The sequence below is a fragment of the Solea solea genome, chromosome 21 (genome assembly GCF_958295425.1).
Source record: "Solea solea chromosome 21, fSolSol10.1, whole genome shotgun sequence".
Taxonomy (NCBI): domain Eukaryota; kingdom Metazoa; phylum Chordata; class Actinopteri; order Pleuronectiformes; family Soleidae; genus Solea; species Solea solea.
In genome coordinates this window covers 19,170,736-19,198,603 of record NC_081154.1, presented here as the reverse complement: position 1 = coordinate 19,198,603, position 27,868 = coordinate 19,170,736, and the positions used below count along the sequence as shown (strand labels likewise).

Genomic DNA, 27,868 nt, shown 5'->3' with positions numbered 1-27,868 from the left:
AGAATCTACAGATTAATTAGTTATGAACTCTCTTTTATCCACAGTTTGAACTCCATCGACGTCAAATACCAGATCTGGAAACTGGGCGTCGTCTTCACAGATAATGTATGTTATTTTTTGGTGTTTTTGTTCAAACATCCATGATTTTAATGTGAATGTGTTTTCTTGTGTTGCAGTCCTTCCTGTATCTAGCCTGGTACATGACCATGTCCATCCTCGGCCACTACAACAACTTCTTCTTTGCTGCTCATCTGCTCGACATCGCCATGGGCTTCAAGACGCTCAGAACCATCCTGTCGTCCGTCACGCACAACGGCAAACAGGTGACAATCTACACACACACACATGTGACGACAGCGCCGGTGCCAACTGTGGCCAGAAACGTCAGTGCGTTTGTCTCAATGTTATAATCTCAACAACGCAGAGAGGGAATTTCCTCAAATTGGGTAAAAACGTTCACTTGGACTCAAACATGAGATGAGTAGAATTTGGTAGCTGAAAGTCAAAGGGCAAGGTCACAGTGACCTCATGTTTCTCATGTCCCTTCATTATCTTTGGTCTTTGTTCTTCAGAACGTCTCAGGAGAATTCGTTTGAACTCAAAGACGAACTGTTTACGTTTGTGTGGCACAATGTCAAAGGTCAACAAATAGCATGTTTGTCAGTGGAGGCAGAAAAAGGTTGGTCTGTAGGTCTGAGGTTGTGTTGTTGCATCTGCAGCTGGTGTTGACCGTCGGCCTGTTAGCCGTGGTCGTTTACCTCTACACGGTCGTGGCCTTCAACTTCTTCAGGAAGTTCTACAACAAGAGCGAAGACGGAGAACTGCCCGACATGAAGTGTGACGACATGCTGACGGTGAGTGATGCGAGGGCCTCGCAGACGCAGATGGTGTGTGTTTGTTTGTTTGTTTTAAAGCCGGTGTGAATTTAGAAGTTCCCCTTTTCACTAAAACTGAGAAATGAGAGAAAAAAAACACTGATTTTAAATAAAAACGTTATAAAATCTACATCAGTTTAAGTCTATGATATCTAGAGAACATGTTCACATCTTTATCTCACTGTGAGACAGACTTTTCCAACAATGAACCTGAGGTGTAAACCACTCACTCTCCCACACCAAACCCCATAGACAAAATCATCGATTTTAGCTCACGGGAGGCTCACTGCTGGTCTACTGCTGCCTCGTGTGGTCACTTTGTGTCACTGAGGTCAATCTGAATGAAGATTCTCAAAAGCCGAAATGACAAAATATCAAATTAGAACATAGTAATGGAGGCAGCAGTGGATCAACACCTCCTGTGTGCTGTGGTGTTAAAATCACTGATTTTATCTATGGGGTTTGGTGCAGGGAGAGTGAGCGTCTAGTGTCTAAAAGTCTCCGCATCAGAGCATTGTGACTTATTTTAGTCGTACAGAGGTTAAATCTGAAAATATTTGTCATGTTTCATTATAATAAGGTCAGTTTTACAGTGATTTCCTGTCGTCGCTGTGGTTCTCTGCTCTTCTGTCTCATAATAAACCGTCATCACAGGGTCCAGCTCCATTTATGGAGCCAAAGTCGTGGGTCAGAGCTTTTAGACCGACAGTGTTTTCACCCTCAGGCTTTTGACCACGCTCCAGCTGAGTCCGCTGCTTTTTTTAGTCCTTCAGTTACATGACAGTCAGCAGCAGGTTTTAACGTGTTCTGTGTCAGAGGCGCAGAGTGGACAGAAACTACAAATGATCTGATGAGCGTTAGGAGGGTCAGCACGTCACAGTAGTGAGTCTTATATGACTGATGAGTGTACCAATAACTGATCCTTTATATGTCACATCATTCTGCTGCTGCTGAGAGAAAGAAAGACAGAAATACTATATAAGGTCTCCATGATGGATAGAGCAGAGGAGGAGGAGGAGGAGGAGGGCGGCATTCTGTCAACCGGAAATTTCAGGACACACTCTATCTCTCTCGCTCTCTCTCTCTAATCCTCTGTATTCAGCCGTCCATAACATTCCACAAGAGCTCTCCTGTTTCCTTTTAAGGGACCAGAGGTGTGGCTCAGTAACAGCAGCAGCAGCAGCAACAGTGAGGAACCTCGTTCATAGGTCCGTGTGTGTGTGGGAATCATGATATGATACCAAAAATATCAAGATACAACGAGGCCTGTCGATTAAACTGCGTGGTTCTACCTCACTGCCGTCTGGAAATTCTGCCGAAAATACAGTCAATAAAAAGCATAAAGTAAGGATGTGAATCACCAATTTCTATTACCAATAATATCACGATTATGCGATCATCGATATATTCATTGACAATCATATAGGGATACATGACGATATCTGTCGGAATTATAAGTAGATTTTCAGACGCAGAACAAAAGCATTTATGTATTTATTTTTGAACTCACTGTTGATGTCACTTCCTGTCCCCACACAGTGCTACATGTTCCACATGTACGTCGGCGTCAGAGCTGGCGGAGGCATCGGCGACCAGATCGAAGACCCGGCGGGCGACGAGTATGAGATCTACCGCATCATCTTTGACATCACCTTCTTCTTCTTTGTCATCGTCATCCTGCTGGCCATCATCCAGGGTGAGCGTCCACATGCACGGCCATTTATCTGATCAGTCTGTATTTTGGTGATGGGTGCGTGATCACCCAAGAATGTTGCCATTCAATTTTGGTGAGAATTGACCCAACGATGACGTCACAAAATGTGACCAAATCTTCAAAAAAATCCCATTCTCTTACAATGGGCAAAACTGTCAAAATATCGCAATTTTTCTCTGTATTTGGTACGTGTGTGCAGAATCACACTCTCTACCAACAGACTGAGTTTCATCCAGATGTGATCTAGATTAGGGATTATTTGGCAGGAATTTAAATACAAGCAACATCGATAAACAGGTTAAGTTCCATGCAGATCCGGAAAGTTCTTTTGGATCCAGTTGATTTTTTTCCCTTTAACTTTTCTTTCGAGTTACTTGAACTTATTTTCAGTGTTTTATTTAGTTTTGCTCTATAAATGAATCTAAAACTTGGACAAACAGTCGATTGTTGCTTTTCTCGATCGTAGGCTTGATCATCGATGCGTTTGGAGAACTGAGAGATCAACAGGAACAAGTGAAAGAGGACATGGAGGTGAAAACACACTCACACACACTTTTATAGAGAAAGATTCAACGTAAACGTGTGTATTGTCTGTAAATGTATGGGTGTGGTTTTTCTTTAGACCAAATGTTTCATCTGTGGAATCGGGAACGATTACTTCGACACGGTCCCACACGGCTTTGAGACGCACACGCTACAGGAGCACAATTTAGCTAATTACCTGTGAGTACACACTGTTTACCTGCTTGTTCCTGCTGCTGTTTGTTAATAATCAACGCTGATTAAAACCTCGGGAATCCTCTTTACTCTTCTCTGATACACGCCATAAAGCTACATCAAAAATGTGGTGTTTAAATGTGATTTTTCTCTAACATTAAGTCTTTATGTACATGTATGTTCATGTTTATTGTCTTTTGTGTGTTTTTCAGATTCTTTGTGATGTATCTCATCAACAAAGATGAAACAGAGCACACAGGACAGGTAACAAAGCTCTTGAGTTTGTCAGAACTCCAAATTAAATGTTTTAGCTTTAAAAAAATATTCAAATATCATTAAAAAAGTGAGAGAAAATGTGTTTTTTTCCACCTTTTTTTCTGAACTCTTATGCTGTGTTTACACCGGACGAGATTTGCCGTGTCGTTCCACGCCAGTTGCGTCTGTCGCGCCCCGGGATCATTTTGTGACGCGATGGGAACGACGTCCAATCAGTGCCGAGATTCTCCGAATGACGTCACGTCATTCTCGCCAGCGACGACTTTATCTCTTGTGGAAACGTCTGCAGAGGAGAAGCCGTCGTCTTGTGGTGGTTTCACAGGACGACGGCTTCTCCTCTGCAGACATTTCATCACAGAGATGGAAACGCAACAATGCTTTGGCTGATGGTGAAAATAAATGCTACGTGACTTCTGTTTAAACTACATCACTGCGTCAATCGCATATCAAAATGATAAAGAAAATCTCTTTATCATTCAAATATAGTTCAAAAAGTAAGCGGAAATTTATGTCCGTGCATGTTTTTTCACTTATTTTCGGTGTGCAAAGATCTTTAGATCTAAAGTTTTGTGTCGTCTGCATATAAATCAAGTATGAAGCAGACGATTCAAACAGATTCTTCTCTCTGTCTCTACAGGAGTCTTACGTATGGAAGATGTACCAGGAACGTTGCTGGGAATTCTTCCCCGCCGGCGACTGTTTCCGGAAACAGTACGAGGATCAGCTCAACTGATCTGTCGTTGGTGGAGCAGCAGATTTCTGAGTCACTCCGCCTTCCTGCTGCTTCCCACTCAAACATTTCCTCATAAAACTCCCTGTTCTACCAAACAACAGGTTCAACAGCCTTCATCCCAGCTCGTCTTCATCCAGACCGTCCAGCCTCTGTCCCCCAACACGTCCAGCACACTTTGTTCGGAATGCTTCTAAGACGTTGTACAGAGAAAAATCGCAGATAGTATTCTGTACAATAGATTCTGACTTCTTTGCTTTATCTTCTTTCACAGTATCAAGCAAAATAAAAACAAAAAACGGACAAAGGAGGAGAGCGGATTCACGACGAAGCAAGGACACTTCCCTGAAGGACACACAGGGACGTTAGGCGGAGGACATTTTAGGACTTTTAATGTGTAAAATGCACGTTTGCATGTGGGTTCAGGCAGCGGATGCGTGGACGGCTCTGCGACAAATCTGACCCTGAAGAGAACATGAAGGTCGTGGACTGAGACGAAGACGCGACGTCTTGATTCAACGGTTCTGCGACATAATAATCAAACCGGAAACGCAGCCTCAAGAGTTGAATCGATGCACACTCACAATCTGAGCTCCACGATTGTTTGTTAGCAACACATTTTAGTTGCCAACGAGCTGAGAGTGACCTGAAATCCTTCGTTATCTGTTGTTTTTAAAGATCAAATGAATAAAGGATTAAATCTCCCCCTGAAACAAAGTGGTTTAATCCACGATTAACGTCCTAGCAAAGTCCAGTTCCATCGTAGCGTAGCACGCTAATATCGTGGGTGGGACTTTTTATCTTTCACAAATGCTACGTAACTAGGGCTAACTCGGTACGTTTGTCAGTCACATGACAAAAACACACAAAAAACAAAAAAAGCAATACCAAAGCAGCAAAAAAACCCGGAATATTTGTGCGCGATCGTTAGCTTAGCATCGAAGGAGGACGACAGATGAACGGGTGAAAGATGAAGGAAAACGGGTGGAGGAGGAAACAGTGCCTTAATAAGACAAGAATGAGCTATGCATGACGTCGGAGGAGCCGGAGCCAGGAACGCTAGCTATAGCTTCAGTTGAACATAACACTCGAGGAAAATGACGTTATTCTATTGATCGCGGCTTTTCCACCCCATGGCAGAGGGAAAATGGCCGCCGTCTGAATGTAGTGAGCGGTGAAATAATAAAGTATAAATATTACTACTGTTACGTTTGTTAAATCGAGTGCGATGCGATCGGTAGGTTCGGTAAACACACACACACACATATTCAGTCGTAGCTAAATCAAAGTCAATGTGATCCAACAGTCGTGTAATAATAATAAACAACATACATAATAACGTAATAAACCTTTTTTTTGCGTCGTATATTTAGCACGACTGGACAAGCCAGATCGTAAACAACCCGGCTACTCCACTCTTGCGGCTAGTGTTAATGCTAGCTGTGTTCGATTGCATGAATCAAGGAGTCAAGACGTCTTTCAGAAGTGAATAGCAATTTTTATGCCCCGCCCTCTATCCGCACATACGGCAAAGGTAAATTTGTCCGACATCAGGGCGCTGGAAGATTCTCCCGACCCATATTTAGTCCAGACTTTGCCATTTTCACAAACGTAACATTTTCACTCATGTATTCCAAACGACGCAAAATGTATGTTGAAATAATCGCATCTTAATTTAATTTGTCCGACATTTTTGACACAACATTGGACGCTGGAAGATTGCGCCAGATGCTGTCTGGTGACTGAAGCTAATGACAAGAACTTCTATCTTTGCGGGATCACCGATGCGATGCATAATAAGTTCGTTAACCAGTGTTCGTCGTTTTACGATGCTTACATGGCGCCATTTTTATGATGAACTTTGTCCCAGTTAGCTTGGTGCGAGGACGCAGCAGTTAAGAGTCGACGCTGAGGATCGGAAACCTCATCGTCTGCTTCAGAATGCAAGTTTTCTGTTAGCTCGTTAACTGTCAGAACATCAAACCACGCAGGCACGAGAGAACTAAGATTAAAGACGAAAGTTTTTTTCCCCTTAATTAAAGGTCCAATATGAAAAAAAAAGTTAGGACCCACGCCTTTGAGCTAGCATGTCAAGACCCAAACAAAAAATATTGTGACTGTTAATGCAGGTAAGCAATTGTGCCATTTTTACGTGTTCATCATTTTAAAATAACGTCCAGTTCATGCAAAAGAAGGGCTAGCTATGACACCGGCTCGCAGAGCTCTTTATTGCAGAAATCCAGAGAGCCGCCTTGAGCTGGATTCTTCGTACGACTTCCAGCCGTCTTGTTTTTACTTGTGACAAGTTTAAATCAAAGTGGTAAACGATACCCCCTTTTGAACTTACCATCTTTATTTTTTTTCCCCGACAAAAAAATCCTCAAAAATATTGCGTATTGGACCTTTAAAGAAAGCTCGGACTGGGTACGATCCAAGTCGGGATTAATGCACAAATGAACAAATGTTGATAATACGGAGAAAAAAAACAACTAAATAATTTAATCTATTTAAAGAATAATTATTACTGGACGCTAGTTTACGTAGTTTTTTTTTCTTGTTTTAACAAAGTTTTTTCTCAGTTACAGGAAGTGTGTGTGTGTGTGCGTGCGTGCGTGTGGGAGTGAGTGAGTGTGTGTGTGTGTTTGTTCAGATGTTTTCTGTTCAATAATCTGATGCAATAGTTTCTCTTTTTTGTATGAAAACTTATATAAAAAAAGATGCCACTGCATGTTTATTTACGCGGGTTTAATGAAATTAAATTAAAATATAATAAACAAATAAAATAAAATCTAAAATCAACACAACTTCACACATTCACTGTTTACGGCGCGACCGTTTTCATATGAATTCAGATTTCCGCGATGTTGTGTTTTTCGCTGTTGTTGGGAAAACTTTGTGGCTCCTCAGATTAATTTTGCTGCATCCCATAATAATAATCATTTAAAAAAAGGGTACAATATTTTGTTTTAAAATCAACAAAAACAAAACATTGAAAATAAAATGTATTTATTTCATTAAATACTTAAAATATAGAACATTTTGAACTTTAACGTTAAGGAATTACATTTGAGTTTGTTCGTCACTTAATCTTAAAGGTGCAGTTTGCGTACTTCATATCTAATTTCTACGTTTATTGTATTTTAACGTTTTTGAGTCTTAAAATTTGAGTTAAGGGAATGAGGTGCGAAATCTGACATAACCAGCAATGGTGATGACTCTCCTGAGGCTAAAGCTAAAGCTAATTGTGTTCATGAGTTCACATATTTCAACAACTGCACCATTGCGTTAACTTTGTGTAAAACCGTGTGTTTTGTCAGTTAAACAAATTCAGTGAAAATATGTTTTCACGTAAATTTGTTTTGAGCTAAATGCACCTTTAACGTTAGGTGAGAACATACGTAACGACACCAGACGTTAGCGTGTGTCACTAATGTAAATAGCATTGCCTCATTACGATGCCGATGTCATGCCGATGTTTTTTTTAACATTGCGATAATGGAAACGTCACTGCGTTGTTTTCTGCTCATGTACAAATAAATAAAATCAATATTTTCCATATTTACCACGTGGGGGGAGGGGCATGTTCTGTTAGTCACGCAGTCAGTCGATGCTACTTCTGAGATGAGAATGTAAAAAAAAGCAGGGGGCGGAGTCTGTGAGAAATGAATGGATTTGCATGATTTTGAAATAAAAACTTTATTAAATTGTGAAAAAGAGAACGTTTCTTTGCTGTGTCACCTTTACATACACACACATCGTAGAAACATCGGAAAAGAACATAGTCTTTCCATTTGCAAAACAAAGCCTCAAAATTATGATTTTGTCCAAATTTCCAATAGAGAAGAAGTGCTGGCACGCTAACGTAAGCTAGCTAAAGTGTAAACCGAGAATCTTATATTGTAAAAACGTGCTAGCTAGCTTGTCTACATACTTAGCTACTTACAGTGAGTTATCAAGCAAAAAACAAACACAGACATGGAGAACAGGATCCTCTAATGTGACTACAAACTTATTTGATATTGAACTGCTGGAATTAATCAGTTCATATTTTTTATCGCTAACACTAACACGGTAAACAACACCGTTTGAATACAGGGTAATTTATCCTGAGGTCAAAATAACTATGAAGATGCAGCCCCCCCTTGTGGCACTAGGGCATGTATTTGTATTAGCGAGCATTTTTAAATTCAGTCAAGAAGATAAAAAACACTCATATTTTACAAATCATAAAAACATAATAACTAGTTAGATAATGCTAGCTTGATTAGCTAGCATTTTTAAATCCATCACATGAAATTTTTAAGTTTATTTATAACAATAATTTAAAACAAACAACTTACTGTACGTGCTTTAAACTGCTTTATTGCGATAAAAGTGTTCAATCCCAACATGAAATGGAAAAAATTCACCTGCTACGATTTTTTTGTTTTGGCTAAACAATTTTGAATTGATTTTTAAATTAAATTTGATCGTCATTTGATTCGTAAACTCTCCAGTCATTGTTTGCGAACTCCGCTCTTATTTTAATGTACATCAGTTATTCCGTCATGTGATCAAATGAATTATTTTAAATAAACATCAAGTAAAATAACAAGTAAAGAGTTTTTTTTTTATTATTTTGATTTGGTTTTCACTCCACAGACCAGAGGGATTATTTTTTTCACAGCGTTATGAATGAGTGAGTGTTTGAAGGCGGAGCTTAAAGTCAGAGTCAGACTGTGAGAGAGAAACAAACCTGCAGCAGATCTGAACCTCACATCAACGTCAACATCAGATTCAGCGTCAGAGAAAAACCTGTGAGTACGTTTATTTCATCACAAACAGAAACTTAAATTCACTGAAAGTCACTTTTCTTTAATTCTTAGTGAATAATGACGAGTTTGTAGTGTTAAAAACTCAGAGCTTCAACTGAACTGAGGTTTTTTGTTTTGTTTTTGTTCACATAAATCAGTAAAATACTGTAAAACGTCTCTCGTGCAGCTGCAACATATAAATAAACATGTTATAAATATAAATTCAGTTCATATTCTTTCACTTTCATTGTTTGCAGAAACTGAATATACATGAAAAAAATTGTCACTTTCCTTATTTGGACTTTTTTAAAAAACAATATCTGTATAAAGGTGAGAATTTAAAAAACAGCTAAACTAAACTGAACTCAACTTTTAATTGTGTATTTTTCTTTATTTGGTTTTTTTAAGTTCTGTTTTCACTGAAGCAGCTTCTCTGTTTGCATTTCATTTAATAACCATAATCTCATTATGGGTTGTTTTTTTATACGGACGACTTTTAGGACCATATACGGTCGATTATTATTTGAAAAATTTATCCAGGATTTCAAGAATAAAACAAGAGAGAATAAAGAATTAAACTAAATTTTGCCCATTAAGAGTTGATAGTTAAAAGTTGAAATGTTAAGGAAAATTGGATTTTGCGAACTTTAATATTTAAATTTTTCTCCCAAAATGAAAACTAATTAAAGCTAAAATATCTTTTGTTCAGACTCAACTTGTTAATCAGATATAAAACTAACCAAAAAGAACAAATGTCACGGCTCATATTTAACTGTAATTCCGTCTTTATGTTCATGATTAAGAAACTTCCTGTTTAATCCCAGTTTAAATGTTGATTGAATGAAGACTGAAGATAAATAACACTTTTCTGTTCTTCAGCGTTGAACCTCAGAGTGAAGATGTGATGGTTCTGGTTTTAATTAGTTCAGCCTGTTTTAGTACAGAGTCTAAATCTTTACAGGCTGTGCTAATCGATGCCAGAGTCAGCCGAGCAGTGAGTTAATTTAATGAATCATTTAAAAACATGACAGTACATGACGTGTACGTGCAGCAGCAGAAAACTTTGCTCCGATTTGACACGATTTGTAAGTGAAAAAGTGAAAAGAGTCAAAATATGAAAGAATGAATTTTACACATGTTCATTTTATTTTTTGGCTTTTCTTCCAGATGTTGGTCGGTCGTCATGAACCTGAGCTCCAGCTCTGATCTCGTCCACAACATGAGACACAATATGTCTGCGGCGGCCATAGGTGCTGGAACCAACAATAACGTCATCTGTATCAGAGCGTCGCAAACCTCACAGAATTCGGAATTTAAATTTAGAATTTAGTCATTTTCCCTAATTTTGCAAAGGGCCCACTTGTAGGTGGTGGCTGACACTTCGGAATCTTTCCAATCAATAAATGGTTGATGGTTTGTATTTATATAGCGCTTTTCTGGTGTTCATGACCATTCAAAGCTGCTTTACGCCACAGTTTTATCATTCACCTGTTCACTCACCCGTTAACTCGCTGCTGCACAACTGTCTGGAGCAAGTGTTTTGTCCAGGAACCAGAGGAGCCAGGGGTTGAACAACAAATTAAAGCATTGGAAAAAATTTAGAAGGATATGAAAGGAGGAAAGGAACCAAAATAAACTGATAAATATGACAAATAGTGATTAAAAATGACTAAAGGTTTAAGGAAAAACTGTTAATTAAGTCAAGAAAGTTCTGTATAAATTCAAAAGTCTGTGGAGATCATTTGGATCAAAGTACCATCATCTTATTGATATATTCAGGTACTTCTGTCCAGGACTTCACCATGTCATCCCACAGTGCTGCTGAGTGGCAGAAAAACATCAGTCACATCTGGAGACCAGGAGGAAACTTTAGCGATTCTCCAGGAAACAGGACGTTGACTGTTCCAGGTGAAGACATGGACGTGTTGGGAGGACACGCCATGTGGCAGGTGACGACCACTTATAATACAGCACAGTCAGTTTCAAAGGGTTCAAATATTTCAATTATCTAAACAACTGAAGGATATTATGCTAATATCACACCATGACCACTGCCCTCTTTGGTCCTTCTTCTTCTCCAGATCATCATAATCGTCTTCCTCACTGGGTCCCTGTCCCTTGTCACCGTCGTTGGAAACATCCTCGTGTTGGTGTCGTTCAAGGTCAACAAGGCTCTGAAGACGGTGAACAACTACTACCTCCTGAGCTTGGCATTCGCTGACCTGACCATCGGAACTCTGTCCATGAACCTTTACACCACCTACATCATCCTGGACCAGTGGACTCTGGGGCCGGTGGTCTGTGATCTGTGGCTCACAGTCGACTACGTGGCGAGTAATGCCTCCGTCATGAACCTGCTCGTCATCAGCTTTGACAGGTGACAGGATGAGACGCCGGACCACTCACTGTGTAACTGGTACCAAACACTTACTTCATATGTTTGGGTCTTTTTAGGTATTTCTCTGTGACCAGACCTTTGACCTACCGGGCCAAACGTACCACCAAGCGGGCCATGATCATGATTGGATTAGCCTGGTCCAGCTCATTCATCCTGTGGGCCCCAGCTATCCTGTTCTGGCAGTACATAGTAGGTGAGCGGACAGTGCAACCTAACGAGTGCTACATCCAGTTCTTGTCTGAGCCCATCATTACATTCTGCACCGCGATCGCTGCTTTCTACTTGCCAGTAACTATCATGGCAATCCTGTTCTGGAAGATCTATCAAGAGACAGAGAAGCGAGCTAAAGATGTGCAAGGTCTCAAAGGATCTGGGTCAGGAAACAGCCCAAGCCGGGCTAAGAATCAGGAGACAGGAGAAGCTTCGTCCAAGAAGTCATTGGCCATACTGCGCCAGATGAGCTTGCAAAGTTCCAGCAGCTACGAGTCAACGACTTCAGAGAACAAGAACAAGGACAACCACTGCAACACGACTGGATTCAAAGGGAAGTGTGGAACGCTTTGCTTTCAGTTTTCATCGCTGCTGCCAGGTCACCGTGCATCCGCGAGGTCGGACAACACCAACACAACTACGGTGAGCGAGACTGAGTGTAACGGCTGCGCTAGTTTTAATGACAATGAGTGTGTTTGTCAAGAAAGCCAGAAGAAATCAGGGAAGGTGAAGGGGAACCAGGATGAACAGACATCGTCTTCCATCAGAAGTCAAAATAAATCACAACCAAACGCTGCCTCCGCATCACCATCTTCTGACCAATCCCCTGCTCCGATCACCATGAAAGACGCCGCCATTGCCAAACGCTTTGCCTTGAAGGCTCGGACAGAAATCAATAAACGCAAGAACGAAAGAAAGGCAAACGAGAAGAAAGCGGCGCGGACGCTGAGCGCTATTCTGTTTGCCTTTATCACGACATGGCTGCCGTATAACATCATGGTGTTGGTCAACACGTTCTGTCAGGACTGCATCCCTGAGACCCTGTGGGCGCTGGGCTACTGGCTGTGCTACGTGAACAGCACCGTCAACCCCATGTGCTACGCCCTCTGTAACAAGACCTTCCGAACAACCTTCCGAGATATCCTGCTGTGCCATTGGAATCAAAGGAAGAACAAGCCCAACTTTCAAGAGAAGAAGGCTGTGGCTTTCCGGAAGAAGGAGCTAAAGAAGGAGCTAATGTAGAGGACATCTCGTAGGAGACAAGAAATGTTGGACGGAACTGTGTTCTCAGAAACTTCTGTTGGCTTCATTGTATGTACATGATACTGTATCTGGAGTGGCTGCAAGTTAAATTTGAGTCTGTCAAATTTGTCGTGGATACTCAAGGTCCCCAAAAGATGATCCCTGATAAGTTTGGTCTCACCTTGTAACACTAACCTCCAGTTATTGTACGACTCAAAAACAGATCTCTTGATCAACAAATTTGAAGTTCTGAACATCCTGTACCAAACAGAATGTCAGAATTGAGCGTACAGTTACACCTTGAGAAGATTTCTGTGTCGTCAGAGTTTAAACCTCGATCAACAATAACAACTGACTATTTGACTCATTGCACAAGACAAACCATTTTTGTTTTGGACACTCCTATGAGTGTCAACCCCAATTAGTTTTCATTTAAAATTCTGCATCAAATGGGACGACAGTTTTAAGGAAGTGGAATTTGTTGTTAAGGTTATTAAGAGTTTAGTGGAATTGTCAAAATAAAAGCACACAGCGCACATTTCATTGATTTTGAATACTGATGATGACGAGCTCAGCTCAATTAGAACAGATTTTGTTCTCATTGTAGCTTTTTGTGTTTTAAAAGTATCATCGTATTTATTGTTAATTTAATTGAAATGTTGCTTTGTCATACACTTATTATATATATATAGTTAATTAGGTACACCAAATTAAAATTAACTTATATTTATGGTAATTTTGCAGGTTGTTTTGTTCAACTTGTTTTAGTGAAACATATTGTGGATATATTGCAAGAAATTAGTCTTTCAAGTAAACTTTCTTCTTCTGAATGAGCAACAAAACTTTCCCAAATGGATCAAAAATGTTTTCTAACTGTAATTATTCATGTCTTTATTTTCTGTGGGAAAAGAATCCACCAAACAGGACTGTATATAAACAAGATTTATTCTGGGCCAGTTGCGTTCAAGGTCAGCGATTATTTAAATAAGTCTTAAGTATCTGTTTGTGATACGTTCACAGATCTGTCGCAGACATTTTCACGTGTTTATATGAACGGACGAGAAATAAAATCTTTATTTTTACTGTAAACTAAATTAATAAATACATTAAAATGCATAAATATAATAATATGGGATTTAGTTTCATTGTTGTTGCTCTGGATTGTGGTCACCAGATTAACAGTGCAATGTCGCCATCAAGTGGTTGCAAAGTGAACTGCATGTTTTCTTTTTTCTCTGACTTAAAGGGGACATATTATGCAAAATCAACTTTTTAACCATTTCAATACTTATATTTGGGACTCTGGAGGCCCTACCAGTTGCCAAAGTGTGGAAAAAGAATACTCAGTCATGTTTTCGTGGTCCCCCTTAGTGTAAGTATAGGCGATATAACACTCGATGTTGAATTCCCTGCTGCGGCAGCATGCGCATTTCACCGCCAATGTTACCGCCCACCAGTGAGTTTACCTCGAGAGCTACACCTTAGCTCCACCTTGTCCCTGCGAGAGTGCAGGCGAGGGAGGCAGAGCGGTATTATGTCAACGCGGAGGGGACAAGTGTGCTGTTGGTGGCTGCACAGTTGGAGCACAGTGTTTTACACAAACTTCCAGCCTCAGAGGATTTTATATATGAAGCTAATGTGCCGGATAAAGTCAGCAAACGTGTGTTTGTGTGTTCGCACCACTTCACATCAGACTGCGGCCAGCGGTCGGCGTATTTAGTCAGCGAACGTATTTCACCGACGTACAAACACACACATTGTTAAGAAAAGGTCACATAGAGCTCATAACTGACCATTTCGACATGTCCTAATTAAAAATATTTGCTCAGTACGTCCTCCATGACCGGAGCACAGACTCAGTCTGATACAGTCACATACAGCAGCAGTTTAGGCAGCTCGTGCTTGCCACGCCCCGCGGTGCTGTCCCTATGTCTTTTTAACGGATTTTCACAGAGAGTGCAGCACCGCTGCACAGAGAGTGCAGCACCGCTGATCGGCACTGTTCGGCTCGATCCTTATGTAGGACGTCTCTTCCTGTGACGGCACTCTCGCTGTTTTCCGAGCACGCTGCCATGTTGATATTGTCAGAGAACTAGTGGAGGGAGGGGGAGACGAATGGAGCAGAGGGAACAGGAGCTGAGCGAGTGAGCGCTGTAAAGAGGACAAATTAGAAACCCCCTGGAAGAAGTGGGTGTGTGTTTGCCTGTGTCTCATTTGCATGTAAAGGGACCACGCACAAAACCGAGCGTTCTGAAAGGGGCGGGTTTAGCAGGGTTATTGAACTGCTATGATGCTTCATCCTTATGGTATTTTGACCAAAGCATGTCACTGACATGTTCATTAGGACACCAGGGAACTATTTGAATGGGGGAAATAGGGTATAATATGTCCCCTTTAAAGGTTGACGATCTGAGAAACTTTTACAACATTGGCTAGCATGTTGTCTGTGATGGTTCTCAATCGTCCAGGTCATTGTATCTTCAGGAGGAGGAGCTTTAGTTAGTTTGAACATATGGATTGAACCCATATGAAACAATGAAGCTATGAATGGGACTAAGTAGGACTTCAAGCTGTGGCCCCAATGTGTCAGCACATCGAGCTCCAGTCATATGAGTATGGCCTTTTTTAGACGTTTTAGGTGAAAATTAAAGTCATTATAAGGAGTTAAACCTTGAAGATTTGAAAACTAAAACAGTGTTAGCCAATGTTAGCAAGGTAGCATGTTGTCTGTGAAGGCCCTGAGACATCCGGGTCATTGTATCTTCAGGGGTAAGCTGGAGTTAGGTTGAAAATGAACTAAAGCTAGTCCAGTTATCTGTCTATCTATATCTACTCCTGAAGTTAGCATGTTGTGTAGCGACGCTAACCTCAACTAAACTGGTTTGCACTGCATTGTATGAACCATAAACTAGTCCACCAACGTTCCTGGTCCACCAATAGTCCTCTAACGTCTCATGACATGTCTCTGCTTTGTCTGGTGGAGTGGCTCAATGGTTAAGACTGGTACCCTGTATGTGAAAGACTTCATGGTTGCAAGTTCAACTCCACCCCTGGCAGGTTGTACTTAAGTCGCTTTAGATAAAAGCATCTGCTAAATGACATGTAATGTCTATAGTCAAAGATAGCTACGAAGCAATCCCTGACCCTTGAAGCGGAGTTTCATTTCGTTACCCCCTTGCACCTAAAATGAGAAATGTTATTAGGCCAAAGTAACAGAAAACTCTCTTTTAAGCTAATAAAATACCTTTAATCTCATGTTTTAATACTGTAGATACTTGAAAATCTGATGAAGCTTCAGAAACACTTCAGTGAACTCAACTCAGCCAAAACACGTTTGTGTCGCACTCAAGTGTTAAAAAAAACAAAAAAAAACAGCCTCTGATATTTGGTCCTCACATCTACGTTTCCATAGCAATTTCGTCTGCTGAAGAAGATCACGTGACATAATTGAAAGCTGCTACTTAACTCCGGGGGGGTGGGACTGTGAAAAATCAATGAGCGCGATTGATAATGAAGCTGTTGAAGTGAGGGTTTGTTGTTCGGACGTTCTCAGCATGAGAGTTTGCTTTTAATGGCTTGAAAACTCAGACTCAGCAAACAGGAAGTGGTGAAGGGGATTATGGGAAATGTAGTGAAGGCTTGTGTACAAAGCTGCAGAACATGTGAGTGTTCAGCAGCATCTTTAGTCCGTCGGTAGCTGGCAGCATCTTAATGACTGGATTTGTCTCCAGTTTCCTTGCTGTCAGAGCTCCAGAGAGAGTCTACGTCACACCGTTCAGCAGATGGAGAGGAGGAAGAGGGGGAGGGTAAGGCAGGGAAATAGAGAGGGAGAGAGGGAGGGGAGGAGGGAGCTGCATGTCTCTCCTGCATCAGCGCCAACATCACAGCCACGCCAGCTTTCGTCACCGGAAAACAACGACGAAGAGCTTCGCACAACAGAGGAAGAAAAAAATACCATCATCATCATCAGCAGCTCCTCCTCCTCCTCCTTCTCCTCCACCAGACGTGTGTCCACAGATCAGGCCAAGACGGCAACAACAAATATCTCCCCCCCCCCCGTAAAGGAAAATCTCCCACAGGCATGACCTGAGGAGCATCATCGACATGGGCAACCAGGAGGCAAAGCACAAGAAAGCTGCCGCTGCATCGGGGAATGGAAGCTACCCTTCACTGGATGAAGGATGGAGAGAGGGAGGGGAGGTGACAAAAAAGGGAGGAAAGAAACTCCAGGGTAAGCATGGAGGTAAAGGAGCAGGCAACAGTGGAGGAGGAGGAGGAGGAGGAGGAGGGGTGCATGGCTCAGGACCAGGCAAGAAGAAAAACAAACCAGAGTCCAAGTCGTCCGTCTTCTCCATCCGCAAGAGGAAGAACAACCTGAGAGGAAAAGGAGACGCGTCAGTGACGGGCTCGAGGGAGGACGTCCTCACGTCCCAACATGACGAACTGGACACAACAAAAACACCGGATCTGTCCGCGGACGAGCTCGGACACTCAGACACCGAGGCAGCTCTCCCTGAGAAGAAGAAGAAGAAGCAGCAGCAGCAGCCGGGAGGTAAGGATGGAGATGGAGGTGGAGGAAGACAGGAGCCGAGACAGGAGGTGCAGAGGAAGACCTCAACAGCAGCCACCTCACCCATGGAGGAGGGAGGACACAAAGGAGGCAGCTCTGGGTCAGACACGGACATTTACAGCTTCCACTCGGCGGCCGACCACGAGGATCTGCTCGCTGACATCCAGCTGGCGATCAGGCTGCAGCATCAGCAGCAGGGGGCAATGGTCTCACAGGGAGGGGGGGAGAAAGATGTCAGCTGGGGGGGAGGAGGAGAGGAGAAGAGGAGGAAGAGCAATGGAGTCATCAAAGTTAATCCTCCTGAGGTGCCCGACCTGACCCAGGAGTTAGAGGTGGCGTCTGACGCCCTGTCATTCCTTGAGACGGGAACTCTTTCAGACTCTGCACCTCCAACACTATGCCCTCCCTTCTCCACGGAGGTGCAGGAGAGGAGGGAGGAGGTGGAAAAGGAGGAGGAGGAGGTGGAGGAGGCGGAGCATCTGGAGCTAAACGGGCAGGGACAGAGTGAGAGAGAAACCCCTCTTTGTGTCGCCACTGGCACAAAAGAGCACACTCCGCTACAGCAGCCCCCTCACATAGCCGTCACCATGGCTACAGTGGGAGGGGCAGCAGTCAGCCCGGTCGCCGTGACAACCAGTGGCAACAGCTTCCCCGATGACACATTGGCTGTTGCGGTGGAACACCCGGGGGAGGAACAAGAAGCAGAGCAGGAGGAGCAGGAGGAGCAGGAGGAGCAGGAGAAGCAGGAGTCAGTGGTGGACGTGGATATCAGTCCTCCACCTGCTAATAGCCGCCACACCAGCACCGAGGCCTCCAACGGGCTCGGGTCCAGAATCCTCTATGAGGAAGGTGAGGTTCACTTGGGGTCAGGTACGAGCGTGGAGTCCCTCGAGGACTGCCTAAGTGCTGGTTCTGACCACAACCACTCGGCAGCCAGCACCAGTGCCTCCCCCTCCACCCAGCAGTGCAGGAGGAGGAGCAGCATCTGCTTCACACCACCGACTCCCCAGGAGAGTCCCACTCTTGCCAAAAGACTCCTCAGGTCCACCCAATCCTCCACCTCCCCTGGCCCTGTGGTGAAACCCTACCCTCCCATCTTCCCCTCCTACATAAAGACCACCACCAGACAGCTCAGCTCCCCCGGACACTCCCCCGCCCTGTCCCCATCCCACAGCCCCGTGTCCCCACGCAGAGTCCACCATCACCTCCACAGGTAGCTGTGGTGCCGCTGCATGATACTGATTCTGAGGGACAACACCTGGGAATGTTAGCTTTGATTTAAAGGTTTAGTCTCAGTGAAAAACATATTTAACAGCTTTAACCACCGAACAAAAGAATCATCTTAAGACTACGATGTTTTTAAGAACATGTTCACATCTTTATCTCACTGTTAGACAGACTTTTCCAACAGGAAACTGAAGGTTGTAAACCACTCACTCTCCCACACCAAAGATATTGCAAGTGAGCTAGCTAACCTTAGTTAAGTGCATGACAAAATGCTAGCTAGCTAAGTCTAGCCCCCAACAGACCCAGGACACATCCAGTGACTGTCCCACAACATGTGTTCAGGGTGACAACAATGCCAGCTATCTAGCTAACATGTCCCATGATTGTCCCACAACATGTTTAACTGTGGTTAAGGGTGAGGATAATGCTAGCTAGCTAGCTAGCTAACACTTAGCCCCTAACTCACACAGGAATACACAGTAAGCTAATTTGTAAAAACACCTTTAAAACTTTTATGATTGGCTACAAGAAAGAAAACCCAACAAGGCCAAATGGTACTGTCTGGTTTTAGTTCAGTGAGATGTAGGACCCCTCAGAGTCTGTTGAAAGGCTCCTGATTGTCCAGTGATGTTGGATAAGTGAAGCTGATGCACAGCAACATGACTGAGCATGTGGTTTGTGAAGAAAAGTGAAGGTTTGAGGTTCGTCAAAATCCATTTTCATTCCTTATATGAAAAATGTAAAAAGCAGTGAGTCTGTGAGGCAGAAAAAACAACAGAGAACAACCAGATGACGTATGATGCAGCTAGAAATGTGACTGTTGACAGGGCGATGGCGGAGGGTCAGCAGGTCCGTCGGCAGCGCTCTCGGAGTCTGACCAGGCGTCTCAGCCGCTCGGCCGACTGGACAGGGGAGCAGGACAGGAGATGGAGGAGCAAAGAGGACGACGGAGAAGGCTCCCGTGGTTCCGGAGAGTATCTGGACACCTACAGAGGTGGAGGCAGCCAGCCTTTATGTGCCACCAGAAGATCTTCCTGTGGACAGATGTCCACCTGTGGCTTTCAGGATGTCTTTACAGGTGAGTTTAGTGCGGTCCCCACTTGTCTGTCTCCATCCAGGTTGACATGAAGTCACACCAGCGTGGTTCCTCTCTTGTCCAGGGCGAACCCTGCTGGAGAAGCTGTTCCTGCAGCAGCAGCAGGAGGAGCCGGAGGAGGCAGAGAGGCTCTGCTCCAGGATCTTGGCCATGGGTCTCCTGCTGCCCTTCACCGACTGCTTCAGAGAGCAGCTGGGCGGCAGCACACCCCACATCACCACCGCGCCGGCAACAAAGTTTGACGTAAGTAGTCACAGATGTTTTCTCACAAGACATATCAAGTGAAAACATGGCTGCCATTTCAGACACAAGGATCAGCTTCATTTTGAACAAAACTCACCTCATAAAATATATGTCAACATAAGTCTATGATATCTGTAGAATATGTCTGATGTGTTATCTCTCAGTTAAATCACATGTTCTTGTCTGTTTTGGCTGAGTAAACCACTCACTCTCCCACACCAGAGTCCAGAGAGAAAATCAGTGATTTTAGCTCACGCTGACACAGGAGCTGCTGGTCTACTGCTGCCTCGTGTGGTCACTTTGTGTAACTGAAGTAATTCTTAACAAAGGATTTCAAACAAAGAATTTTACAAAATAAGACATTTGAACTTAGTGATGGAGGCAGCAGTGGATCAACAACTCCTGTGTGCTGTGATGTTAAAATCACTAATTTTCTCTATGGGGTTTGGTGTGGGAGAGTGAGTGGTTTACAAACGTGTTCTTAAGACGTCGTAGACTTAAACACACATAGATTTTATGAGCTAAGTCTTTTGTTAAGTGGCTAAAACCTGTTTTTCCTGGTGTCACTGCTGGCAGCCATTTTGTTGTGAGATCGAACATCAAGCTAGTTCCAGTGCAGGGGTTCGTTTACCATATTTACACTGTAAAAACATATAAAGTTTCTTGTTTTAAGAATAATAATCTGTCAATGAGATAAAAGCAACATTTGCTTGTCTAGAATTCTTATAACTACCTTGTAAATCTGCACTTTCACACTGTAATGTTCTTTAAAACAATTTTAATAGAGAAGTCATTAAATTAGCCTTTATTTTTCCCGGCTGACTTTCTAATATTTGAATAGAGAAATCTGTGATTCTAGCTTGTAACTAGTAATTAAAGCATAAAGTAATTTTTAATATCCTATAAAATCTTAAAATATTATTTTTAGTACAAAACTTTTAGAACAATTTCTCAGAAACGAGTTTTACCTTCTCAAACATCTATTTTTGCAGTGTAGTGTTGGTGCCTCCTACATCCACACTTAAAAATAAAAACATTCATGATCTCTTTAAAGTATTAATACCTCATTTTAACATTTTCTCCTCAGCATGACCAGTTGTATACGTGGGCGGCCGTTAACCAGCCGTCACAATCACTGGACCTACTGGACCTGAAGCCTCTTGGACAGCTGAAGACCAAACCCGGTTCAGACTCCAGGACTGGACTCAAACCCGCAGACCCTGGTAAATGACACGCACACATGATCCCGATCAGACCGCTCACCTGACCTCAGGTTGTGTCTCTGACCTTTGCTCTGTTGTTTTCCGGTCGTCTGCTGAATCTGGATTCTCCCGTCGTCGTTCTTCAGCATTCGTTGAGGACAATCAAGGTCAGTGACGAAGTCATGGTTTATGGATTCTGAACTGTCCTCTAAAATCGGTGTACGTCATAATTCTGCAGATAGAAAACACTATATAGATTCAATATGTTCCTTATGTATAAAGTTTAAAGGTGCAGTTTGTAGAACTGAGGTTAGATCTAAACAGAAAAACAGAAAATGAACTTTTGTGTTTTCTTTTATAAAAATGTTTGCCATGTTTGTTCACAAAGTAAATACAGTTGGTTGCAATATGCAACTTCACCTCTAGATGCTACTAAATGCTTTGCCACAAACCCGAAATGTTTGTCAATTATTCATGGTTGATTGTTAAAGGAAGCAGCTTGAGTTTCTGTTGTTTCCTGTCGACCGACACAAACCTGGGAAAATGTGAAAATGGCAGTTTTTAATTTAATGCCGTTCAGCTGATTGTTTCATTCCTGCAGTGACATCATCAGTCTTAACTGTCTGTGTTATTGTTGTTTTCTGCTGATGTGTCTTTGAGCAGAGCACCAAGCACCCGCCATGCAACTACAGCAGCAGCAGCAGCAGGAGACCTCAGAGAGTTCAGAGGTCAGTCACTTTACAAAGTCATATGGGAAATTAGCATTTTTCTTTTGCCTGTTCCTAGCGTTTTCAAATAATGGAATTATTTTGTACCAAATTCAGCATGAAACTGTTTCTCACCGTCAGGAACCATTATAAAGAAACATCACCTGCTCTGATTGGTTCAGTGCATGTTCCACTTCATAATCACACATTCATGACTCATTTAGAGTTCAACCCTTCAGGACCATTCGTCTGCTGCACTGACCTGGTTTTGTCGGGAAACTCAAATGTTGACTCAGATAATGATGAAGAGCGGTGAAGTCGCTGAAGGCACACATCACAGCTGTGAGACCAAACATCTCAGTCATGTTGGATCCGTTCATTTGTCAGAGTTGTGAGGTCAGATTGAGGTCATATAAGAATCAGTGTCTGAGACCAAAGAAAAATGTGTTTGATTGTTTGTTGATCACCTTGTCTGGTTGTCTTTTTTTGGTCATCACTTGCTGTCCACTTATTGTCTCCTCCCCCTTTGCAGGAGGAACGTGTCCAACCGCCATCGAAGCTGAAGGAGAAACACGCAAACGTCATCCAGCAGCTGGAGCAGACCATCGAGGACCTCAGGACGAAGATCGCAGAGCTGGAGCAACAGCCCCCTCTGCTGGACATTACCAAACCCAGCACCTCCACCACAGATAGGGAGTGTGGAGGGGAGGAGGGTCTGCTGAGGGTGGTGTGTGACGCCCATCTGCAGACGGAGGCTCAGCTTGCTGTGGGCGTCCTGGAGGCCAAGTCTGTGCAGACCTCGCCCATGGACGACAGCTTTAAGTTCAAAGTGCCTTGTAGTGAAGCAGGTGGTGTAGACGGGTCTCAGCCTCTGCCCACTCAACATGGCTTCCAGTGTTCGTGTCAGCAGCCGCCGCCTCCTTCTGCGTCTCTGCCACCACCTCCAGGAGGAGCAGCAACTCCTCATCCGGGACAGTCTGTGGTACCTCCTCCACCTCCTCTACCACCTGGTTCAGCACTTCCTCCTCCACCTCCTCCTCTTCCTGGAGGTCTTATCCCACCACCGCCACCACCTCCTCCTCCTCTCCCTGGTGGCACGGCTCCACCTCCACCACCACCACCTCCTCCTCCTCCTCTTCCTGGAGGCCTTGTCCCACCTCCTCCTCCACCACCTCTCCCTGGTGGCTTTGGAGCTCCTCCTCCTCCTCCTCCATTACCAGGACTTGGAGGCCCACCTCCTCCACCACCACCACCTCCTCCTCCTCCAGGTTGTGGTCCTCCTCCTCCACCTCCTCCTCCAGGGGTCACCTTTGTTCCTCCAGCTCTTCCTGGTAATTTGGGCTCGCTGCCTCCTCCTCTGCCGTTCGGCTTGTACGCTCTGGGTTTGACTCAGGAGAAACCACCCAGGAAGGCAGTGGTGGAGCCGCCCAGACCCATGAAGCCGCTCTACTGGACCCGGATCCAGCTGCACACCAAAAAGTAACAAAGCAACTGATCTCACCAATCAAAACCTTTTACAGACACATGTACTAAGCCCTCCTTCTCATTCCTCAGGGAGATTTCTTCTTCTTCTTCGTTGGTGTGGGACACCATCGACGAACCTGACGTGGACTTTGAGGAGTTTGTGGAGTTGTTCTCAAAAACTGCTGTAAAGGTGAAGAAGCAGCCGCTGTCCGACACCATCACCAAGTCCAAGACAAAACAGGTCTGTGATTTTAAACGTGTGTCAATCCTTTCTTTCTATTATTCCTTTTTTAAATTAAAAATGTGAGGTTTGAAAAGACGATTGAGAAGCAAACAGATCTGATTTATTGATCATGTAATTGATTGACTGGTGAAATATTATCATTTACTACAAATTGCAAGGTTGAAGAAACATTATCCAGTTTTCGGACAGAACTTGTGAAAATAAACGGTGCCCTCTAGTGTCAGCTTTGATTATAGCACTTTACGCTGCATTGTTTTCAGTAGATCCATACTTGATGACTTTTGTCACTCTGATCAATAACGTTGATCAGTGACCTGGAAGTTGATTGACCCTGAGCGACTATGACCAATCAGGAGTCATGTGACACGACACACTGAGTCAGGACAGTAAAAAACAACCTGTAAAATACATTATATACAAATAGTTTTTTATTTTATTTGGTTTACTGTGGATTTTGAATCCCTCTATTGTACTTCCTAAGCCTCACATTTATCGCTGTGTATTTTTGGACGTGCTGTAAAAAACTGTGACTGTGTCTCTGTTTCTGAAGGTCGTGAAGCTCCTGAACAACAAGCGCTCTCAGGCCGTGGGAATCCTCATGTCCTCGCTGCATCTGGACATGAAAGACATCCAACACGGTGAGTGAGCGTCTCATGCCTGCACATGTGGACATTTGGTTTGATCAGTAATTATGATCAGGTGTGACGGGAACGCATTTTTAGATAAATGCTAAAGTGAATCTGGAATAAGTGTGAAGGACAACTGTCCAGAAGGTTCTGGAGATGGCAGGTCCACACTTTCATTTAGTGAATTTGCACTCACTTACTGACCTGGGAATTACTCCTGTTATTTTATCGTGTTTCTTTTAACAAGACGTTTTTTTGTCTCTGTGTCTCTCAGCCATCCTGAATCTGGACAACACTGTCGTGGACCTGGAGACTCTGCAGGCTCTGTATGAAAATGTGAGCAGCGCACACGTAGAATTTTGCTTGAATTTACTGAATTTACATTTGTTACCATATATTACAGTTGTTGTTGGTGTTATTTTCAGAGAGCCCAGCAGGAGGAGCTGGACAAGATCGAGAAACACATCAAGTCGTCTAAAGACAAAGACAACACCAAACCTCTAGATAAACCTGAGCAGTGAGTGGTTTCTCTTCACTAACCAGGAGAACTAAAGAGTCAGATGTGGATGTTTATGATGATTATACTTTTATTGATGATCTGTTTTGTTACTGATCTGTTCGTGATCTTGCTGCAGGTTCCTCTTTCAGCTCTCGGTGATCCCAAACTTCTCCAGCAGAGTTTTCTGCATCCTCTTCCAGTCCAGCTTCTCCGAGTGCATGTCCTCCATCACCAGGAAACTGGACACGCTGCAGAGAGTTTGTCAGGTGAGTCCAAAAACACCTTTTTGTTAAAAACCAGTAAAACCAGTAAAACAGCCCAGACGCTGACGGACGCGCGCTCGTCTCCTCCACAGACCTTACAGGACAGTAAGACGGTGAAGACGATCCTGGGTCTGGTTCTGGCCTTCGGTAACTTCATGAACGGTGGGAATCGAACCAGAGGCCAAGCTGACGGCTTCAGCCTCGATATCTTGCCCAAACTGAAAGACGTCAAGAGCAGCGTGAGTTCAAAGGTCACCCTGTCTCACGACCATCGAACACTGAAAGTAGTGGGCAACACTGATTCTGTCTTTTGTCTACGTGCACAGGACAGCATGAGAAGTCTTCTGTCTTACGTCGTTGCCTACTACCTCAGACACTTTGACGAGGTGAGATCATCGAGTTCCCTCTGTTTTTATCATTGACGATTGTCCCGATTACTCACGTTTATTCATGTGTGTGTGTGTAGGACGCCGGCAGGGAGACGTGTGTGTATCCACTCCCTGAGCCTCACGACTTGTTCCAGGCTTCACAGATGAAGTTTGAAGACTTTCATAAAGATCTGACACGACTCAGGAAGGACCTCAGAGGTGACACACATTCACACAACTACTCTCTGCATTGACATCCAATCATTTGGATAGCCTACCCAAAGCCTTGTCCCTAACCTTAACCATAACCAGTTAATGACTAACCCTAACCTTAACCATAACCACAATTCAAATCGTCGTAAACGTAACCAGTTCCTCAGAAATGAAGTTCTGGCTCATTAGGACCAGGTTTTGGTCTCCATGAGGACTACTGGTTCTGACAAGGTCAGTGTTTATGACAGAAAAAAACGTCCTAAAGAGGTAACAAACAATTGAAGAACATTTTTGACTGGGCTGCGTTATCTTCTCAGCTTGTACGTCGGAGGTGGAAAAGGTTTGCAATGTCTCAGATGAGGAAAATCTGCAGCCGTTCAAGGACCAAATGGAGGAGTTCCTGTCACAAGGTAACGTCCTCTCAGACTCTGGGGTCTGAGAAAGTGTGGACTCCTGGAGGTTTGTTTGTTTTGACGTCTAATATTTTGATATTTTCCTTTTCTTTTCTAGCTAAAAGTGAACTGGAGACACTGGACACTCAACTCAGCAGCACTCACAAACTGTAAGAACAACCGCTGTCATATCATATAAGAATGTAGAGACTTTTACTTAACTAGTACTTAACACAAGTAAAGTTTACCCTAAGACACTTGGAGACATGTTCTGACAGTCTTATTTCAAAGGGACAACAATGTGTCATGAAGATACCCAGAGATTTGGCTTCCTCTGCTATAGACAAAGACATTTGGAAACCTTTCTCATTAACTCTGGCAGACTTGAACTGAAGACACTCTGAGACATTGAATTGCATTAAAGACACTTGAGGACAGAGAGAGATAAAACACACAGAGACTTGTCTTGATTACATTCAGATGTCCCAAGATGATATTCAGAGACTTGTTTGTTCGATGATTCTCAAATACATGTCCCGAAGACCTTCAGGAACAGATGGAGACTTGCACTGAAGACACTCAGATTTGAGTGTCCAGACCACACTTAGCAAGAAACAATGGCTTGTCTTGAAGTAACTTTGAGACTGACAGAGATATGTCCCAAACACTCAGGAACCACTTTAATCCTTACCTCAGTTCTGACTCCTGGCTTCAAACTGTCCCCTATGGTGAGTTATGTGTCTCCACAGTCAGATTAAGCTGACGGGTGTTCTTCATTTCTTATGTCTTCAGGTTCCTGGAACTCTCCGTGTTCTTCTCAGTGAAGGCAAAGGCAGGAGAGAAGGAAGTGTCTCCAAACACCTTCTTCTGCCTGTGGCACGAGTTCTCCTCAGACTTCAAGGACCAGTGGAAGAAAGAGAACAAAACCATTCTCAAGGAGAGGTAAGTTCATCTGTTCATCTGTTCATTTGTTCATCTGTTCTTTCTTTATTTCTTCATGTTCTTCTCTGAGTAACACCATGTGTCTGCAGGTTGAAGGCAGCAGAGGAGAGCTTCCGTCAGGCCAAGGAAAAAGCTTCCTACAGCGTCAAACCTAAACACGCCTCTGGCATCGTGAGTTGACCTTCGCTTCTTATCTAATTTGATTCAGTGATACCTCCAAGAAGGCTATGATGAAAGTTAAGATTGATTTCTACAATAAATCTGTAACAATTCCAGACAGATCTTTTGTACCAGTAGTAGGTCACTGATGTTGGACACGTTGTGACCTTTGTCTCTGCGATGTGTCCTGTCTTCCCACAGAAAGCAAAGCTGGGTATGAAGATCTGATACTTGTCGTGATTATTTTCCACTTGTGGACACCAGCAGCGAGTCAAAGACAAGACAATGGACAGGAGAGATGCCATGCAAACATGAACATCGTGTACCATGTGTGGGGCCGAGGCTTCTCTGGACATCCTGTTTAATATTTATTGATTTGCAGATGATCAGTTTGTTTTCTTGTTGCCTTATGTTGCTGTTCTCTCTAGCTGCAAACACAGTCCTAGTCCTGCTGAAGACCTGTCAGGCTCCAGGAATCATGGACATCTTTAACATTCATTATACATCAGCTGGAAAACACACTGAACTCACTGTCTGTGAGCTCAGAAGAACCTTCAGCAGAATGTTCAAGTCAAACAAGAGGACCTTGATGTTTGAGGAGCACTTTATCTCCTGATTGTGATCTCACAAAGTCACCACAAGCTCAGCATGTCATGTGACATGACTCAGTATTATATATTATTATTAATATTGACTGTAACTTGAATTTAAATTGAATTCCCTTAACCCTCACCATCAGTATTCCTGGGTCACTTTAGAAACTTGAGCTTGTTGGTGTGGCTCTTAACTCATTGTGATTTCTGGGTTTCAGGAACATCACGGTGGTTCCATATTAAACACTTTAACAATTATGCTATGCTGCTTTTGTTTTACTTACTCAGCAGCATTTTTACTTTTCACAGCGGCCATTTTCTGCC

At 43.2% G+C, this 27,868-nt stretch overlaps 3 protein-coding genes across 22 annotated transcripts in view; all 3 read left to right on the top strand.

Annotated features, from left to right (window-relative positions):
• ryr2a (ryanodine receptor 2a (cardiac)) overlaps positions 1-8,019 on the top strand; it is a 78,796-nt gene extending 70,777 nt beyond the window's left edge. For all 19 annotated transcript variants that reach the window (XM_058620974.1, XM_058620967.1, XM_058620964.1 and 16 more), the window contains 8 exons: positions 45-105; positions 177-323; positions 720-854; positions 2,415-2,571; positions 3,056-3,120; positions 3,212-3,312; positions 3,519-3,570; positions 4,220-8,019. In XM_058620974.1, the coding sequence (XP_058476957.1) occupies positions 45-105; positions 177-323; positions 720-854; positions 2,415-2,571; positions 3,056-3,120; positions 3,212-3,312; positions 3,519-3,570; positions 4,220-4,315 (814 nt within the window). In that variant the 3' untranslated portion in view covers positions 4,316-8,019. The remainder of the gene's footprint in view (positions 1-44; positions 106-176; positions 324-719; positions 855-2,414; positions 2,572-3,055; positions 3,121-3,211; positions 3,313-3,518; positions 3,571-4,219) is intronic.
• A 2,569-nt stretch (positions 8,020-10,588) lies between these two features.
• chrm3b (cholinergic receptor, muscarinic 3b) lies at positions 10,589-13,048 on the top strand. Its single transcript, XM_058620999.1, has 3 exons — positions 10,589-11,054; positions 11,187-11,482; positions 11,560-13,048. Exons 1-3 carry the CDS (start codon positions 10,908-10,910, stop codon positions 12,734-12,736), a joined length of 1,620 nt encoding a protein of 539 aa, XP_058476982.1. The 5' UTR covers positions 10,589-10,907; the 3' UTR covers positions 12,737-13,048.
• A 3,043-nt stretch (positions 13,049-16,091) lies between these two features.
• Positions 16,092-27,802, top strand: fmn2b (formin 2b). Of its 2 annotated transcripts, XM_058620975.1 has the most exons (20): positions 16,094-18,519; positions 19,361-19,611; positions 19,694-19,872; positions 20,960-21,095; positions 21,221-21,241; positions 21,738-21,802; positions 22,314-23,260; positions 23,336-23,486; positions 24,040-24,127; positions 24,390-24,451; positions 24,541-24,632; positions 24,751-24,880; positions 24,970-25,116; positions 25,204-25,263; positions 25,344-25,464; positions 25,776-25,868; positions 25,969-26,020; positions 26,643-26,792; positions 26,882-26,963; positions 27,153-27,802. In XM_058620975.1, exons 1-20 carry the CDS (start codon positions 16,841-16,843, stop codon positions 27,177-27,179), a joined length of 4,533 nt encoding a protein of 1,510 aa, XP_058476958.1. In that variant the 5' UTR covers positions 16,094-16,840; the 3' UTR covers positions 27,180-27,802. The 2 variants fall into 2 exon arrangements, with proteins under 2 accessions (XP_058476959.1, XP_058476958.1); XM_058620976.1 differs by lacking the exon at positions 21,221-21,241 and having other exon boundaries at positions 16,092-18,519.
• Positions 27,803-27,868: the final 66 nt, after the last annotated feature.

What these genes read in the sequence shown, in the direction of transcription:
- chrm3b (XM_058620999.1), top strand. Translation starts at nt 10,908, where the DNA reads ATGTCATCCCACAGTGCTGCTGAGTGGCAGAAAAACATCAGTCACATC. An exon ending in GAGGACACGCCATGTGGCAG is followed by an intron (nt 11,055 to 11,186) that starts GTGACGACCACT and finishes CTTCTTCTCCAG; the next exon opens with ATCATCATAATCGTCTTCCT. An exon ending in CTCGTCATCAGCTTTGACAG is followed by an intron (nt 11,483 to 11,559) that starts GTGACAGGATGA and finishes GGGTCTTTTTAG; the next exon opens with GTATTTCTCTGTGACCAGAC.
- fmn2b (XM_058620975.1), top strand. Translation starts at nt 16,841, where the DNA reads ATGGGCAACCAGGAGGCAAAGCACAAGAAAGCTGCCGCTGCATCGGGG. An exon ending in ATTCGTTGAGGACAATCAAG is followed by an intron (nt 21,242 to 21,737) that starts GTCAGTGACGAA and finishes GTCTTTGAGCAG; the next exon opens with AGCACCAAGCACCCGCCATG. An exon ending in CCAAGTCCAAGACAAAACAG is followed by an intron (nt 23,487 to 24,039) that starts GTCTGTGATTTT and finishes CTGTTTCTGAAG; the next exon opens with GTCGTGAAGCTCCTGAACAA.